A 20,298-nucleotide genomic window follows, 5' to 3' on the forward strand; every position below is an offset into this window, starting at 1 on the left:
GGTCTTCATGCTTTTTCATGTAAATCACACCAGAATACATTTAAATTAGACCATAGACCCTCTGCTGATCACTTTCTCCTGAAAAACATCCTTAGATCCACTTCAAAAATGTATTATCTTTTTTTAATACTCAAGCCAAGCATACCGTATAATTCTGCACTTTGTTCAAATACCATATGCACTGAAAGTAGAGGAGGTTTCTTGGTGATACAGGTGCAGATGTATGACTACAACTTAGTTTCATGGTGACAACTACAAGAAAAGACCATTAGCGTATGTGTGGATTTATGTTCCTGTAGTTCCTATATAAACCTTTATGACTCAACTATACAGCCTACTTTGCTTTTATATTTTACAATTCCGTCTGTTTGAAATGAATTAATCTTGAGATGGCCACAACACTGTACGAAGTTGTTTGCATTATTATTTTCACTCCTGAATTTTCTGTCTGTCTTAACTTACCTCAGAAAATGTCAGTAGAAAAAATATGGCGCTATGCCGCTATTGAGGTTGAACCTGAGCGTCCCTGACCAGAGTGTGCCGGAGCGTGCGAGTGTGCGTGTGGCCTTGGTCGCAGTCCAAAGCCCTCCTCCTACTGGCTGTGCTCATGCGTGACAGTTCGGAGTAACTGTAGGATCCTTAGATTAGCCATATTCATAGGCTTATAAACACGCCCCCTCCCTCCTGTCAGTCTCTCAAGTTCAACACCACTGCCTCTTTTTAACCCCTGCCATCCTCCACTGCACACTCATCGCCTTTATTCTCAGGACAGCAGACCGCGGACTTTTAACTCTTAACTCTATTTAACCGGCTTGTGTGCGCGTGTGATCTTCTTTGGCCAGATGGAAGACTACCATAAACCGGACCAGCAGACGGTGCAGGCGCTCAGGAACATCGCCACCCGGCTCCGGATCAACTCCATTAAGGCGACAACTGCAGCCGGGAGCGGGTAAGAGAGAATGAACAGAGCTGGAGATATATAGCCTGGAAATATGATACAACAAAACAAGGTTACTGACCTGGGCCAGTTGTTGTACGATTCATGCACCTGTCTGTTTAAAGGTCAAATTATAAAGTAGGACGCGTTTTTAAGCACAACACGAAGCCTGTTTCCCCGATGGACTGACTGTCCCCAGCAGATGCGTGCAGAAGGACCAGCAGCATAAAGCTACAGATGCAGAATATCACAATATTTGCGTCCCGTGTGTTGTGCCAAAACGGACGGACTTTACAAGATTGTCTTATTTATTTTCGCTGAGCGTAAAACAGGTCTGTGCCAACATGCGTTGTGCGTAATTTAGGCACTTCTCAAGAAAGGTGTGAGGTGTAAATGTCTTTTTGTTTGGCATTTTCGCATCTGTATTTCAGTTTACGAACGTGTTAAGTTTCTGAAAACAATGGGACTTATTACATTAACATGCGTGTTTGTTTTGCACAAATCATAACATATTTATTAAATCGTGTCGGATTTGGAGGTTAGGCATAAGTTGCAGCATGTGCACCGGTGTTGCGCGCTCTCCCTTAACCCTTTGCGTAGCCTGATCTGTGCTCGGTTATGCAACAGAGGAGGAGCAGAGACTAGATCGGTGCATGATCCCGTGCAGCCAGCTCGGTGGTCGACTTGGTAGTGGAAGCAGAATGGGACGGGAAGTCACGGACGCGCTTCTTCCGCAGCGTCTGCGTCCGTGCGTGGGCAGGTGCAGCTTGTCACAGAAATGTTAGCTAGAATTAAATAGGAAAATACGTCCGGTGAGAAATTTCAAAATAAAAACAGAATTGACAACCAAGCGGCAAAGCTAGAGTGATAGAAAATAACAGATTAAAATAAAAAATAAAAGTAATTGTAGGATACGTGAAACTAATTTCGGCGTGCCTTTTTCAACACCCAAAGCTGACTATCCCAGACAGACTATGACTCTAATGTGTTATAGATATCGCCTTTGTTTTGCTTCCCTTGGCATACGGCGATTGATTCTGATTTTTTTTTTCTTCCAGTGATTGATTACTGGTGCCTCAGATCTATAGGGAGGCTACTTTTTTAAGATATTTGAGATATGCTGCCAGTAAAGGGCTGTATGAATGAGTGGAATGAGCCTAAAGTAGCTGATTCAAAATCAATCGACATATGTGAAGGAAAAAAAATAATTCCAGTTTGATAACTGAAACATGCACAAAAGAAACTGTAGACTAGCCTTTTGTGTTTATCCCATGTTTAATAATCCCATTCTTTTATCACTGTAAGTGTTGACATTGCAACTCACAAAGAGCATCCTTATTCACCATCTCCACCTGGTTTCTGCTTTTGCTCATTTATGGTTATTTGATCACATTTTCCATTTCAGGAGAGTAAGGAAAATGCCATTATGGAGGAGGCCTGAGTGAGGTATTATTGGCATGTGGTTTGAAAATAAAGAGATTAAAAACATTTAAGACATAAAATGTCATCCTAACCTATTTTGTGTTAAATTGTCTTGACTTTAACAGTTTGGGACTACACATTGAATTATGCCTTTGTGCTGTATGTATGTGTGTGCATGTATGAGGGAGAGTGAGGGGCATTTACACTTATTGTGTGTGTTTGAGAGTGAGAGATACTGTATTATGTACTTACTGACTGACTGACCCTGATAAAGTCAGTCTCACTAGTGTATTGTCTGTCTTACATAACTCTCTGACTACAGTTGGTCTGGCATGAATTAACCCAGGCATCCAAGTTGACAAGGAGTCAAACTCCACTTCCACACTATGTCTTTGCCTTTTTTTCCCTCCCTTTTCTGTATCTGTGTATGGACAGTATGCTCTGAACATGCTTATAGATTTAAACTGAGGAATCAGGAGGCACATTAAGGTTTTAATTTAATTGCTGTTTGTTTATTTCTTCTCTCGCCATCATTTTGTTGCAGTCATCCCACATCATGTTGCAGCGTGGCAGAGATCATGTCTGTGCTGTTCTTTCATACCATGAAGTACCGACCTGAAGACCCCCGTAACCCCAACAACGACCGCTTCATCCTCTCCAAGGTAACGCACACACCCACATACTGTAGATGTATGGGTGGCAGGTGTTCCTCTGATGCATGCACAGAGACAACACACATAGGAACAGCTAAAACAACTGATTTACTAATTATAAAGTGACACATATTGGAAATGTGCGCATGTTTAAATGCATATTTCATTATTATATTGTTTGATGTCTGTAAGGTGCCTGTGGCAAATTCCAGACTTCGCCAATTGTCATGTCTAATTTGACGCACACACTTCAGAATGAAATTGTATTCTTTGTTCTCTCACAATTCATTTAGCAGGAAACTCTTGGTGCAGAGGACAAATGTAAATTAGAGATGTAAAAACAGGATAGCTCCCTTACATTTAGCACAGGCAAATCAGATATACAGTATGTGATTTTACACTCTTAACCTTTCACCTCTGCCTCCTCAGGGCCATGCGGCCCCCGTGCTGTACGCCGTGTGGTCGGAGACGGGTTACCTGAAGGAGAATGAGCTCCTCAACCTCCGCAAGGTCGACTCCATTCTGGAGGGACACCCTGTGCCGGTGAGGTGACGTTCAGACCTGCAGGAAGTTCTGGGTCTGAAAGTCATTTATTTCAACTTACACATATATGCATTAGGAATACATTAAAACCCTTAAACAACCATTCTGTGTGTTCATTTGGGATATTTTACTGGTATTTAGATGTTAAATAGATGTTGTGAAAGCCAATTACGCTCATAGCCGGCTCTCTACCCATTAACACATCAGAATCTTTCTGATTCGACTTCAAAACAGTTCCCTAAGCTGTTTCCTGATATGTTTTACCAACTCAAAGATCATATTGCAAGTTAAGTTTAACTTTGCTCCCGGCCTTCTCCTACATGTAGCCGTCTGTCATATTCTGCTTGCTGGAGCTTATTTGGGCTATTGGCAAACCTGTCTGCCTGACTGCATCTAAGAATCTTAAAATATTGATATGACATGACCAAGGAAATACAGTACGTTACTGGATGTAGCCATACTAAAACATTCATATATGCAGTAGCATTTCACAGTCTTTCTTTTGCCGCATAAATTGCCGATTTCTGTGCAAAATATGCGGGGCTTGCATGATTTTATAATCCCCGCATTTTTGTTGCAAAAAAGTCACATACATCTTAGCAGAAAGTTGAAAAATGTTGCGTTTACTTCACACAAGAGCAGCCATTTTCCCCTGTTGCCATGGGAACGTTATGAAGTGATGTAATTACGCGACATGAACATCATCGAAAAGCTGCAAACCCCGCGATGAAGCCATGATGAAACCGCATTTTTTGCAAGTTCCCGCAATTTCATCGCATAAATATCCCGCATATTCCATCACATTCTTTAAGAAAACGTGCCGCATAATCAAGGATTTTTGCCCGCAACAATCACAAAAAAACTCCGCATTTTTCTGGAAGGACTGTATAGAGACATGAACACGCATAACAGACAAACTGTATGCAGGCAGAGACATGGTGACAAAGATGTTCTTGTGTGACAGAGATGGTCCGTCCTCGGCTCCTTTCTCCTCTGCTGCAGACATTAATAAGTCACTGTGTTCACATAAACCCAGATACTGACACACTGCTAGAGTGTAGCGACATGACTTTTTTTCTTGCATGTTAAGTAATATTAAAAAAAATCCATCCACTGTAATTTCTGTGTGTTTTAACAGAAGCAGCAGTTTGTGGATGTGGCCACTGGATCTCTAGGTCAGGGGCTGGGAGCTGCCTGTGGAATGGCCTACACTGGAAAATACTTTGACAAGGCCAGGTAACATACACACAAAAATACACACACACACACACACACAAATTGTTACACAGAGGCTCTCCAACATGCGGAAGACATACATGAAGGAGCACAGCAGCCCTGCTTGCATCTGCACATGTTAAGGTAGACGGTATGAAATTATGCATGACATAATTTATGCCACAGTGAGCTGTGCTGACACGTTACATTTCAGCCTTTCAACTTTGGATCAAAACCCACCTGACAGGCCTGGTCTGGGTTGACATTTAGGCAGCCAGTCAGAGAGCCAGGAGATCTGACATCTGATCAGTTTTACCTTCAGATCAGCATTGAATGAGGGTATCTGTTCAGTAATCTGAGATCAGAAACGACTCCAGGAAGAAATCAAGTGGTAAAAGAAATCATAGATTTTTCTTTTCTAAATTGATTATTTTTTTAAATCTTTTATATTCACCGTTGATGGTTTCGAACATACTTGTATCACAATAGATTAACAGGCCTGAAATGCACAGTGGTCATCTACTATTCAGCTGAATGTAGCACGGTTGCAGATCAGTCCTCGCGTGTCTCTTTTGTTCTGATGTGATCTAGAAAGTGCCACATGGTGAACAGTCCAACAATAGAGAGAGGGATGGGAACGAATGCCATTCACATTTTCATAGAAAATGGATATAATACAAAGGCGTCCAAGCTGAACTCCGAAATCCAGGAACATAGTTTGACAAATTTCATTGCGGACAGACTGGACTGTTTTTGTTTTTACACATAACAGACACAGTAAAACAGGCATTTAGGGAATGCCATACTTGCAATCTGAGTTGGCTGGCCTTGATATCGCTCTCTGCATTCTGTGTGCACTCGATTGTTTCTGCTCTAATAATCACACATGCAAGAGCACAGCTCCTCCCTCATCTCTTTGCCTCACCCATCCTCTCGCCAAAAAATGGCAAAATCCAGCACTGTACTTCTGTGGCATCTATGTATTCAAGTTAGATTATATTTATACACCGTACATGTGATTGTGGACGCTGTGTGTGGTTGTGCATGCATGCAAAAGGGCGTACGCGTTGCCCAGCTTGTCAAGCTAACTCACTGCAACACGGCTCAGCACTCACTTTAGAAGGCTGCATTACTGGTCTCATAACATAATCTGAAACAAAAACTGCTGAATGGCAACTATCTCAATCATCCTAGAGCCATACACGCATACACACAACCTACACTGCTGAGTGGAGCAGCAGGAATATGTCACATTTTATACTCTTTCTGGTCACACTGTAGAAGGAAATGAATCAACAAGCAAACGACCCTCAGCTTCTCTTAGGGTGGGGTTTATTAAAATACGATACATGAATGAACCTGTCAAATTCACTTATCAGCAGAAACTAAATAACTGACACTGTTTGTTGCTTCATGCTTGGTGTGACTCTGGTTCAATACTTTGTAGTTGTAAATGTGTAACTATGAGATTATTGGATCAAACTCATGCAGGGTTCCTCCTGATGCTTGTTCATGCTTTGCTCCAAAACCCAGGAAATAATGCAATTCATAAGAGTGTATTGGCTGGAAGTTTCTTCTACGTTAGCTTTGTGTTGGCGTGCGTGTGTGCGTGCAATCGTGTGCGCCAGTTGGACGGGTTTGGGCTGTGTTCAAGGAGAGGTATCGCCTTGTCTTGATCTGTTATTCTCACCTTGCAAAGAAAGGATAAAAGACAAGCACACGCACGCGCGCATACACACACACACACACACTCACACTCACACTCACACTCACACTCACACACTCACACTCCTCACATCTCCTTATGGGTTACTTTACTCCTGTAGCTGAAGCACTGGCTCAACCTGCTGTAGTTGTGCAGGATGCCCTTCAGACTTCTTGATCTTGTACCATATTGGTTTCACCTTTGACAGAACCTGCAACTTTTACCACTGATACTTAAAAATTTGAAAACCTCCGAATTGAAAAGAATGAAGACTAAGCCGACTTCATACCTTGACTTACACAGTGGCTTAAACATTAGATCTTTATTATACACATGCATATATTTGGAAAAAAGGAATGCAACAAATGCTTCAAATGGCAAGTATTCTATATTTTAATACAAATGTGACAAAGATTGTTTCTTGTTTCTATCCAAACCTTAAGGTGACCTGAACTTTGTCTCTTTTGATATGCTTTTATCCCCAGATAAGGTAAAGTGAACTGAAGTAGCTAAAGATTCCTTGAATCCAACCTTAGAATAGAGTGGAGCCTTACCTTTTTTATCTTGTTTCTTTAGACCAATACAATGTTAGCTGCATTCGCAATGATCCTGATTTTCTCAGTTAATTGAAGATTTTAAACATTTAAAAAATATCTAAAAGATGACTTATCAGTCATTTTATTTCAACATCTGGTCTCACTGTACAAACTGAGTTGCTGAAATTATCAGCCATAAGAACTCTATTACTATATCTATCTATCTATCTATCTATCTCCTAGGATAATGGACACAAGCTGGCACTTTTTTCCAGATTTAATTCGAAGCATCTGTATATTTCAATACGGATAGTTTCAGCGGACACATTTCAGAAACCGACCTTTAGAGATCAGTCTATCTGGTTATTAATGTTTCCCCCTCCAGCCACAAATCTCTCCTTCTTTTCTCTCCCTCTCTCCATCTCCACCTCTGTGGCATTCCTCCCTTCCTCTCTTTTCTTTCTGTGCCGTGTGTTTTCTTGAGGTTGGAATGCGTGGAGTAATGCAGCGTGTCTCAGCCTATCTTCCAGCTTTAATGAGAATGTGTCTGTTTGACTGGAAAGCTGTCAGGAGTCGTTACGCCGCAGGAGCAACTAGTGAGGATGATCAGAGCTCAGCAGGGGGGGAGTGGAGTGGAGTGTGTGTTTGTGTGACTGTTTGATCTGTGAGTGTGTTTAGGTGTGAGGGTCAGCTGTCACATTGAGCCCTATAGGATTAATCAGTAGATGGGAGAATGTGTCAAGAGGGATAATGGAGCTGATATGGAAAATTAATCTCTTTCTTCTCTCTTAGTCTGTCTTAATAAGTTCCACATTTTGTCAAAATCTCTCTTTGTTTGTAGCTATCAGGTGTTCTGCCTGCTGGGTGATGGAGAGCTGTCTGAGGGCTCGGTGTGGGAGGCCATGGCCTTCGCCTCATACTACCAACTAGACAACCTGGTGGCCATTTTGGACATCAACCGCCTGGGTCAGAGCGACCCGGCTCCACTCCAGCACCATGTAGAGAAGTACCAGCGACGCTGTGAGGCCTTTGGGTGAGCAGGGGGAGTCAGAGGGCGAGGGTGTGCACAGGAGGGTGGGTGGGTGGTTATTTGTGCATCTGAATCTCTTAAGTGTGAGGCGAATGTGTATCCTTTAGTGGCAAAATATTCTGACAATTTTTGACTTTTTGATAATCAATACATGGGTTGGTGTCAAATATGGCCTGCTGCATGTCATCCCTCTATCCAATCACTTGCAGAGCACTGATATGAGCTAAAATGCTAACATGCTGGAAGGTGGTGCTGATTTTAGGGGCCTGCAGGAATTCCAGTAGGATTATTCCATAAAGAAAACGGTACCCAGAGTTATATTTATTCATAAAACAACGCACCTGTAGGACTGCATTTAAAGTTTGATCTCCTCTGTTTTCCCAGCTGGCATGCCATCATTGTGGATGGCCACAGTGTGGAGGAGCTGTGTAAGGTGCTGAGTCAGCCCCGCCACCAGCCACTTGCCATCATCGCTAAGACTATCAAGGGCAAGGGCATCCCAGGTACAACAATCAGGAACACACGCAGTGATCCACTGTATGTGAATTCAAATATCAGTGTGGTTTTATCCTGTAATGTGTAGAGTTTAAGTAAAGTTTTCACGTGTGTCCTTTTTTAAAAAAAAAAAAAAAAAAGACTGTTGTTCTGTTGAGTGTGCACCATGAATCAGTTACCTACTTTTTTGTGCCTAGATGTCTCTTTTTCAAATATGAACATCAATCTCTCAATGACCTAACATAACCTGCTCCAAAAACCTGTTTCTAAATGATGACTAGGTAAAACGGTGGCAACTCACTGGGAATAATATTTCTGTCATAAGTTTTTTTAGCTGCCTGGATACTCGCCACCAGTGCAGAGTGGCCCTAACTCGCTGTAATCCAGGCAGCGCTTCAGTGTTTTAGCTGCTGCAGCTCAGTAATCCCTCAGAATGTGTAGGATACACACAGCCCATTGTGCTTGTGTTGTGATAACGGTAAGGGGCAGTGTGTGTGACCATGTGTGTTTTTATAACAGCAACATGTGTGTGTCTAAGAGAGGCGTACGTCTTTGTATACATGCAATTTTGTCAGAAATGGTGAGTGTTGTTATAGACCTGTGGCCTCTTCATTCTAACATTTTGAGCCTGTTGGAACCCACTGAAGTGAACGATTGTTATGAGTGTGACAGCTGGCCATGGTTTATTTTATGCACATGCATAAATGTGAAGGTGATAGTATACTGTAAAGGATATCAGGAGGAATTTAATTTATAGAGTATATGTATTTTATATTTTCAGGTGCGTCAAAAATGTATCTAAACGTGGCTGGGTTGGCTCGGTTGGTAGAGCAGGCGCACATATATGGAGGTTTACTCCTCGACGCAGCAGCCGCGGGTTCGACTTCGACCGGCAGCCCTTTGCTGCATGTCATTCCCCCTCCCTCTTCCCTTTCATGTCTTCATCTGTCATGTGAAAATAAAGGCCTAAAAATGCCCAAAAAAAATTATCTTTAAAAAATAAAAATAAAAAAAAAGTATCTAAACTTCCTTAATACCAAAAGCAAATACATGTCATCTCTGAAGGTCCAATTATGAGCCTGTTAATCCTCACGGGATTATGCTTTATCAGTTAAACTCTGCTATATCTGCCACTTTTAACTCGTGAAAACTTGACCGCATATATGAAGCAACTTTGACCACGTAAGCAGTACATTTTTCTTAGTGACTTGTTTGTCACCATTCTTAATTTATTAATAAAAAGTTTGTTCTTGTTACCTCCAAGCTGTAATATGTTGTTATCATGTCTTATACTGCACAGTAACAGATGTACTAGATTGCCGTAGTCCTCAGTTGTGTTTGTGTGTCTTTCAGCGGCTGAGGATAAGATGGGCTGGCACGGGAAACCCCTGCCCAAAGACATGGCCGACAGCGTGATCAAGGAGATGCAGAGCCGCATCATCAGCTGCAACAAGCGCCTGTATCCTGCTCCGCCCACAGAGGATGCATCGCCTGTCAGCCTCCGCAACATCCGCATGCCAAGTGCACCCAGCTACAAAACTGGAGACAAGGTATGATCAGTGGTGGCAGACAAGCTCAGATGTCTTGAATAACCTTAAAAACCCATCATTTGGCTATTCAATTGTGTTAAATTGGCATAAATAAATACATTTGATTTAATGGCACAACTTTTCAGATGGAATACAACGAAGCTTCCGCCAGGCTGGAGTATCTACTACTGATTGGTTGTCTGTTTGTCCCTGTGTAACCAGATTGCTACGAGGAAGGCGTATGGCATGGCTCTGGCCAAGCTGGGCCGTTACAACGACCAAGTGGTGGCTCTAGATGGGGACACCAAAAACTCCACCTTCTCTGAGCTCTTTAAGAACGAACACCCTAACCGCTACGTGGAGTGCTACATTGCAGAGCAGAACATGGTGAGAAAGAGACCTCTTCAGTTAGATGGCTAGAGAGGTTTTGGATCATACAGGCTGTTAAAACTTCCATATAATTAATAAAATAAGGGCATTTGGTTCTGGCAATATATGTCATATCATTTTATGTTGTAAGTATTCAAATAAATATCACTTTTTCTAATATTTGTTTATCTTCCGCTATGTCACAATTTATTTGAGGTGGTGTTGCTGTCACATCATCCCTTGAGTAGCATTAACATAACCACCTTCTAGTGTACATATTCTAGTTTTATTAACATCAACATCATTATGAATTGTATGTATTACTAAACACAAAGTACAGCTGAGGCTGATGATGTGACAAGACCTTTTCACTTTTCCATGCACATTGGAAGTTAGTAAACTTTAGACATTTCACTAAAAACCAAAATACAATTTAATGGTGGCGCTAGAGGAAGTGTTAGAGGATCACCAAAGTAAACAGGATTTATCCTCTTGGGATTATGAATGTCGGTACAAAATGTGGTGTCAAACCATGCCAATTTTGTACCTCCTCCTTTTCCCTCCATTCTATCTCTCTGTCCTCTCTTGCAGGTGAGCGTGGCCATAGGTTGTGCCGTGCGCGACCGTAACGTGGTGTTTGCCAGCACCTTCGCCACGTTCTTCAGCCGGGCCTACGACCAGCTCCGCATGGCCAGCATCTCTGAGAGCAACATCAACCTCTGCGGCTCCCACTGTGGTGTCTCTATTGGTCAGTGACCTGTGACCTTTCAGCGGTTCATTTTAAAGTCCTTTTAGTGACTTTTTCTCACTCAACATTGTATCATTGTGGCTTTGTAGGATTAGGAGGATTGTATAATGGCATTTAGATGAGAGAAGGAAGACAAACATGATACTATGATTACATCTTAGGATAGTGAACATTTTGTTAGCGTATAACATTTGTCGCAAGCTGTGCTTTTAAGGATTTATCATTATGGAGCAATCTTGTATGCCAGCCACTATCTATTATATCATTATGACATTCACTGTGACCCGCCTTTCCTCTCACTACTCCTTTTTCCTCAATCCAGTTTGACACAATTCTGCTTTTGGAGTGATTCAGCCCACTGAAGCAGAGATCTTCAACAGGGGGTCCAAGACCCCTAGGGGGTCCTCAGAGTCAATGCAGGGGGGTCTCCAAATTATTGTTAATTTTTGAAAGTTTTTTTCAAAAATTAAAATGAATCCAACGTATTATTAGCAAATATAAATCCCCACTGATGATAGGCTTACTGGCCTATAGGAAAGGTAGTCACTAAGATAGATTAAAATATGATTTATCATAAATTATAACATATGAATAATTAAATCATGCCAAGAAGTATAATTCTATAGCTTAGTTTTCTATGCAAAAAAAGTGTTGTATAAAGGCTTTAAGCCGCCCTACATGTAATTGTAGGCCCAGTTTAATATGCAACTTCATTGTATACAATATACAGTATGTAGTAGGGGGTCCCTGCTCTCTCAGTTAAGGGGTCCTTGGTTTAAAAAAAACATTGAAGACTCCTGCACTGAAAGATATAAAGTCAAACTGATATTTTTTCAAATGAGTAGCTTGGTCAAAGAAAAAGTCCAAAATGTGCACAATGCATGTCAAATGAAAATCAACCTAAGCCGATCTGTAACTGCAGAAGATATTGAATTCTTTATTGTTTTATCAGTTCTTGTGGCTGCTTTAAATTCACTGCAGTGGGTTGAACTGCTCCTCACTATGTCTGTTTTTAATTTTCCTGATCCTAAACCTTTCGCCCCACCAACTTCTCACCTCCTCTGTTGTTCTGTTGTCCATCTTCCTCTCCTGGTATCAGCACTCTTCCTCCTCACCTCCTCCCTCTCACTTTCTCTGTGTCATGGAGGTGATGACAGAGCGGCCTGATCCTCTTTCACCTCTTCCTCTTCCTCCTCCTACTCCTCCTCTTTCTCCTTCTCCTCCACCTCTTCAGGTACATTGCATGCACACCTTTCCAGACTGTATGCATGTCAGTCTACCAGAATTTATCTTCCAGTCTACATTTTATAAACATCTGAGTCTTACTGTACCTGACTTTTGTCTGTTTGGTGCGGATATGTGTGTGCATTTAGGCGAGGATGGGCCCTCTCAGATGGGTCTGGAGGATCTGGCCATGTTTAGAGCCATTCCCACGGCAACTGTCTTCTACCCTAGCGACGGTGTCTCCACTGAGAAAGCTGTGGAGCTCGCCGCCAACACAAAGGTACCCATAGTCACCTGCAATAAGAAATGAAAAAGAGTGGAAAATTGACATCCTTAAAATAAATAAATCTAAAGGTTTAGAGCAGTGTAAAAGCTCCATCATATTAAGATGTGTGGGATTCAATCTTTCACAGTTTTTTTTTTTTTGTGTTAAAAAGTATGGAGCCATTTAGATTTCTTGTTTGTTTCAGGGTTTATGTTTCATCCGAACAAGCCGCCCAGAGAACAACATCATTTACAGCTGCAATGAGGACTTCCATGTTGGTCAGGCTAAGGTTTGTAGCAGTGTTTTATAAACTATTTCATGCTCTTTGGACTCCCTCATTATCACAAATGACTAATTCTCGGTGCATGCTCTGCTGCGACATCACGTCATTTCTACTGTCAGTTGGTCAAATGTGTGTCAGTGTCTTGTCTTGCTGTGTTTTGTATAGTTTCTGTGAGTTTGTAATCGTGTCCTTGTCTCGCTAATTATCCAAAATGCTATACCTATACAAAGTCTTCTGACTGGACTGTGTGCACGTTTCCATATGGAGTCCACATACAAATATCTCTTCCCTTCCCACTCAGGTCGTATTTAAAACCAATGACGACCATGTGACTGTGATTGGAGCAGGAGTGACCCTCCACGAGGCTCTGGCTGCTGCTGAACAGCTGAAGAAAGGTATAAAAAAAAAAAAAGACGAAACAAAAGAAACCAGCCAATGTCAGCATGAAAGTATACAGTCTTTACATCAGTTGGACTGAGGTGCATCCTCCACATTCCTCTCTCCTCCCTCAGAAAGAATTAACATCCGTGTGATTGACCCGTTCACCATCAAACCCCTGGACTCCAAGACCATCATCGACAACGCCAAGGCCACCAGAGGACGCATCATCACAGTAGAGGACCACTACTATGAAGGTGAAGAGTCACAAATGGCTGTCCAAATACAAAACAAATGGGTCAGCCTACAACACCCAGGATTCAACTCTGACCTGTGTCACATATCCTCCTTTCCACTACACACTCTCCAATAGATCAAATTAAACATTTACAAATTAAAACTTCAAATGATTTTTAAACCACAGGAAGGCCATATTGGTGATAATTACATTTGTTTCCTGTGGTATAGTCCTGGAATTGTGATTTGCTATTGGTTTGATTTATATTGTCCTATTGACAGATATACTATTCTCATAAAATGCCAGAAACACATTGGTCACAAAGTAATCTCAATTTCCAAGAATTTCAATTTCTGGACACAGAATGTTGATGCATGATGTCACATACACTGACATTTTATAATATGTTAAACATTATACTTTTCGACAGGTTCAAATAATATAGAGCAATTTAAAGTGCCACTCTATTGCATAAATCTACTGAATCATGTCCAATTAGAATCAGGACAGTCACATTTGCGTGGGGTCATTAGCACGACAGCTTTAACTTGCAGGCATAAGGATTGTTATGCAGCTGCTTGCTGGATAATGCCTGGAGCCTGGAGCAGCAAAGGACAAAGGTCTGTCTGAAGATAGAGAATCCCTGAGGAAGCTGGAGTCTGAGAAAGGGAGGAGAGGGAAGAGCAGCATGAGGAGGAAGAGGACAGAGGTATAGGGATGCTGTAAGTGACACAGAATTGGGGTGAAAGTTGTGGGTATGAAGAGACAGATTGAAGATATAGAAAAGGTTAAATGGATCAAAACAGTATAGGAGAGAATGGGAAGGGGGAAGGAGGAGGAGCTGGGAGAGCCTGTCAGGGTTTCTTAATTTCAGCTCTGGCTTTGGGCTCTCGCTGACCTACATACAGTACCAGCATGACAAAAACAAGTGTCCAGAATTATGTTTGTGTGTTTTTTTTCTTTTGTCCTACATATAGCTGATTTAATTGCCCATTGAGATTACATCTGCCCGTTTGCCATGATAGAGCAAAAACAAAAAAAGGAGATGACACCGTTGTTTGGTGACACACAGACACACACACACTTTTAATTGGATTTACGTGAGTGGTTGATCACATGCAAGTGAAAATGTAAAATGTTTGCAGGAGTGGTAATATGTCCATGTGTGTGGAAGCTGCACATATAAAGAGAGGCTGTCCAAGAGCATAACATTATTTGGTGTATGCGTGTGTTGGCACTTGGCAGAGTATGAAAACCAAGTGGTATCCAGGGAACAGAGGGATGTAGTGTACAGATGGGTAAATGGCGTGCAGAGGGCAATATCCCTCTCAACAGAAGGCATCTCCAAACCGTTTCCTCATAACAGATTTTTTTTTTTATTTCATTCAATGTTGGAGAAAGTCAAATGAAGGAAGCAGAAGCTGAGGTCCCGTGGTAACTTGTTCACTTTCCTTGGTCAGATCATGTAAAGAGGATTTCTTTCATCGGTCTTTCGGAAGAGTCTGATGAATGATGGTTTTACTCTCAGTAGTGGGCACCTGATTATGTGAGAATATGAACAGAAAACCAGTGTAATTTTTTTTTTTTTTTTAAACTGTTAAAACAAGCCCTCTGAGAAATTACATTCACCAGTAGAAGCTAGCACAAAGCTAACCCAAATGATGCATGACTTTGGCCACCCATAAATAATGCATACTACTACATACTACATTCTATGCTACTGTAATGTTCAGAGTGAAATGTTTTAGAAATAATACAGATTGTAACAACGTGGTTGTAACGTGGTTACAAGACGTGTTATTCCAAGAAATTCCAAACTTTCTCCAGAACCATCACAGCACCTTTTGCCCTTTTTATGTTTTCACCAGATGTGTGTTGGATTTCCAACAGCACACACACAAAACTGAGACATTGCCATATACATGTAGGCATTTTAGGAACATTCCAGCATAACAACACACGAAAAACTCAAAGCATAGATAGAATTTGCAGATAATTTGAGGTTGGGATGTCACTTTCTGTCGCTCTCTCAAACACCAGTGCCAGCTAGCACATCAACAAAGGGCTGTGAAAAATGTAGAAGTGAAGAACATGTAATGCCTTTCTCTCATTCCTCAGCTTTCATGTTTACTCAATCAGAAATGTTTGAATGACAGTTTGGAGTGAGAAGTTAAAAAAAAAAAGTGATAGAGGAGGGGAGGATGGAGGGAGAGGAGAGACTTAAGGGGGTGAAAGTGAGACAGAGGAGTAGTGAGCAAGTCAAGGGAGGGTGTTGTTCGTCCTGTCAGTCTACATCACATCGCTGCAAAGCTCAATCACCCGTGAAGCTCATGAGATTCAAGATGACAGAATGGTGGAAATCAAAAGAACTCCTTTTGATTTCCACCATTCTGTCATCTTGAATGATTAAAGAACAAATGAGAGACTTTAATCTGAATATTAGGAGAGATTCTAGAACAAAAAAAAAAGTTTTGTCTGTGTGTGATTTGGGGGAACTGGCCCTTTTTAATCAATAGTGCTGACTGCTGTATATTCTGATTCCTCAGGTGGTCTAGGTGAGGCAGTGTGCTCGGCAGTAATAAACGAGACCGGCTTCACCGTCCACCGGCTGGCAGTTTCCCAGGTGCCACGCAGCGGCAAGCCCCAAGAGCTGCTTCGTATCTTTGGCATCGACCGCGATGCCATCACTCAGGCAGTCCGCAAGGTGCTCAGCAGCTCCGCCAACGCCAAGTAAGAGCACTGCAGCAGTGGCAGCACCGGCAACAATATGGTAAAGGACTCCGTGGTTAACTGGCGATCACCATGGAGACAACAAACAAATAAACCAACACAGGAGGAGGGGAAGCCCTTCTATCCCACTCATGCTCTCCTTCTCATTAAACAAAAAGCATTTGTTTGAGAAATAAAAAAAAAAAAATAAAAAAAGATAACATGTTTTTTCTCTAACTGTCATTGATGTGGTTTTGACACCCCAGATTTTTACCCCATTAGTTTGTGTAAACACACCCCTTCCATTCACACACATCCACACCTCAACCCTCTAAGCCCTTCCTACCTCCCAGAGAAAGTTCTGGTACTGCTGTAGTGTTTCAGTAAAAGCAGTGAACGTGGTTTGGAGTAAAGTGAAGTCTTTTTTTATATTTTCTGTGGAACCCCTCTCACTTCTTCAGCGCAGCGTTTCGTGCGTCTGCACCCAGTACGACTTTGTAAATCCCACCCCTCTAGATCCAGCAGGGTGTGGAGAAACTCTGGTTTGGTCTGTTTTGAGCACTGACTGTTTTTAACCCTTTTGACCCTGACTTGGATGGGACTGCTTCACATCAATAAAGGGATGGTTTCTTCACAATACTTGTGTCGGAAGTCTTTCTTGTAGATTGTGGTTGCAGTGTGCAAAACCTGTTTTCTTTATTTTTACATCATCCTATTCGCTCACATCTGGATAACATTTTTTTCAAGATTGCGTACAAGTAGCCTATATAAAAATTCAAAGGAAAATATACTTTTAAATATGGAGCAGGATATCCATTCAGGAGCAGCAATCCTGAAGACTTTTCTAACTATCTCTGTCCAATCTTTAGGGACAGTCAGACAGCAGAAAATGACTCGTGGGTCTTTTAGGCTTTAATGCCGTCTTATGAATGTGTGTACAGTTCTGTATATACATCACCTTATGCAGTCTGTTTCTTAGTTTTAGATTAAAGTGCCCTTGTGACTAGTTGAAGTCTGTAGGATCAAGCCCACATCCACCATGTGCATATTTAATGTGTGTTAATAATTGAAAAGGCTATTGAAAGAGTCACGCAGACTGCAGCGTGTGAACGTGTGTGTGAGCAAGAAGTGTGTGCGATATACTATGTGACATTTTAACTGTTTGCAATTTAGCAAATTGACATGAGAATTATAAAACAGGATTTACTGTAATTGCTGTTTTGCCTACAGCTGATGTTGGGTTGAACCTTAAGGTTCCAAGAACAAAGAAAAACAAACTCAACTTTGGCATTAACACTGATTTATTTTAATGCTCTCATGAAGCCAGTAGTTTTTTAACCAAGTAACTGATAAGTTCATTGTGTGAATGCTGATTCAGCAGTATGATTTTCGGTCGCCTACTACTTCTGAACACTTTCCGCTACAAAAACCATTCAAATATCAAATGTTCAGCTCTTTAAGGACATTTGTGCTTGTGTTCAACTTTTCTCCACCATTTATAGTTTTTCAAATATTAAGCTTTTTTTCTTTTTAAAGTCAATGGAGCAATCTTTAAATCCTCTTCAAGCTTTTTCCACTTCTAAATGCTACTCCTCCCACACATTTTCACCTACAGATGTCATTCAAACTTTAAACTATTCACAAAAACTTCAGCTAGTAGAAAAGTATTCAGCTTTTTTTATATATTTTACAGTTTGTGTTATCACTGTTTAAGTTTAGTGCTTCTTCAGGCTTTTTCTGCGTTTTTAAGGGCTGCTCTGTGTGGGTGATGTCACAGCTACAGTGCAAAAGAGAGAGAACATTGCCTTAAAACTTTTTCTTTAACTTGCTCTCATGGCCACAATTCTTACTTCTCACACACCATTTATACATCAAAACCTAGATATACTTGTCTACTTTCAGCCAATGTGCTCATTTAAGCATAGGACTTATACATTTTCACATCGCTGATATGCCCACTTTTTTTTTTACTTTATCCACAAAAATGATTCATCAATGTGTCCTCAAATGCTTTCTGGGGCTCACGGTGAGGTCATTATATTGATACCACATATTGTTTAGGTTTTTTTCGGGCTTCTTCAATGGGAAGTTTTCCAGGGCTCTTTCAGTTAATCTCAGATAGATATACTATGACTTTTTTATGACTTCTTTTGACATGCTATATACTGTGACTATTTTTATGATGCTTGTCATGCTATGACTGTTTTCACATAATATCTTTTAGTGGCACAGTGGCTTAGTTGTTAGCACTGCTCCACCTAGCACTAGCAAGTAGGCAATGCAGACTCTGACCAAGGTTTGATTCCCAGTCAAGGCTGGCCCTTTTCATGACGTTTTTTTCAACATACAATACTATGACATTTTTATGACTTTTTTGATATACTATACCATGATCTTTTCATTACTTTTTTTGACATACTGTATTATGACTGTTTTTGACAAACTGTACTATGACTTTTTTTCAATATATTCTATACCATGACTTTTATATATATATATAAACTATGATTCTTTTCAACATTTTTTACTATGACTTTTTCCGACATACTATACTATGACTTTTAGACATACTATACATTGACTTTTTTCAACATCATTTCTTTTAGTGGCACAGTGGCTCAGTTGTTTTCACTGCTCCACCTAGCACCAGCAAGTAGGCAATACAGACTCTGACCAAGGTTCGATTCCCAGTCCAGGCTGGCCCTTTTCATGACGTTTTATCGACATACAATACTATGACTTTTTTATCACTTTTTTCGACATACTATGACCTTTTATGATATACATTACAATTACTTTTTTGACTTCTTTTCAACATACTATACTATGACCTTTTCAATATACTATATATAATTTTTTTATATTCTATACTATGACTTTGGCACTGCTCCAGCAAGTAGGGACTGCTGTCACTGACTCCTGGTTTGATTCCTAGTCCGGGCTGGGATATTTTGTGTGAAGTTTGCATGTTCTTCCAGCCTTTCTTTGACATACTATGACTTTTTTTGACATAATATATTACTTATTTATCACTTTTTTCAACATACTATACTATGACTTTTTTATCACTTTTTTTCAACATACTAAACTATGACTTTTTAGGATTTGTATTGGCATTTTAGGCCTTTATTTGATAGGACAGCTTCGACAGGGAGGGGGAATGACATGCAGCAAACAGCCGCAAGTTGGAATTGAACCCGCGGCCGCTGCTGCAAGGACTGAGCCTCTGTACATGGGGATCATGCTATACCAAAAGAGCTACTTTTTCATCACTTTTTGACTTACTATACTATGACTTTTTACAACATTCTACAACATACTAAACTAGGACTATTTTATGACTTTTTTTGATAAACTATACTATGATTTTTTCATCACTTTTTTCAACATGCTATAATATGACTTTTTATCACTTCTTTTGACATACTATGACATTTCGACATATGACTTTTTTTTTTTTAAACCTTAAAATATTCCACTTTTGTTTAATACAGTATTGATATTATTAAACATTTATCTGAAATTCATACTAATTAAAACCATTCCCACTTTTCCAACTAATCTCACTACTTTACCTTTTTCAACTTTCTATATTAAGACAATTTTGGACATACTGACTTTTTTATCACTTTTTATACGTACTATACTTTGACTGTTTTCTAATTTTTTTGATATGCCATACCATGATATTTTTTATGACTTTCGACATACTGTACTTGGACTTTTTCAACTATTACTTTTTAATAGCTTTTTTCGAAATGCTATACTATGAGTTTTTTACAATCTTTTCAACATACTATACTTTGACAATTTTGGACATACTATGCTATGACTTTTTTATCACTTTTTTCAACATACTATACCCATGACTTTTTTATGACTTTTTTCCAAACATACTATACTATTTATTTTTCATGACTTTTTTCAACAAACTATACAATGATTTTTATCACTTTTTTTATATACTATATTATGACTTTTTCCATGAAATATTATGCTATGACTTTATCGCTTTTTTC

General features: G+C 40.3%; 1 protein-coding gene across 1 annotated transcript; it reads left to right on the plus strand.

Annotated features, from left to right (window-relative positions):
- Nucleotides 1-676: 676 nt before the first annotated feature.
- On the plus strand, nt 677-16,916 carry LOC144520684 (transketolase-like). The gene is made up of 14 exons (XM_078254592.1): nt 677-949; nt 2,904-3,021; nt 3,442-3,555; nt 4,694-4,791; nt 7,853-8,044; nt 8,426-8,544; nt 9,890-10,086; nt 10,288-10,452; nt 11,026-11,182; nt 12,556-12,686; nt 12,877-12,960; nt 13,256-13,349; nt 13,467-13,589; nt 16,117-16,916. Exons 1-14 carry the CDS (start codon nt 843-845, stop codon nt 16,302-16,304), a joined length of 1,887 nt encoding a protein of 628 aa, XP_078110718.1. The 5' UTR covers nt 677-842; the 3' UTR covers nt 16,305-16,916.
- The last annotated feature ends 3,382 nt before the right edge of the window (nt 16,917-20,298 follow it).

This window comes from Sander vitreus, chromosome 7, assembly GCF_031162955.1.
Source record: "Sander vitreus isolate 19-12246 chromosome 7, sanVit1, whole genome shotgun sequence".
Taxonomy (NCBI): Eukaryota; Metazoa; Chordata; class Actinopteri; order Perciformes; family Percidae; genus Sander; species Sander vitreus.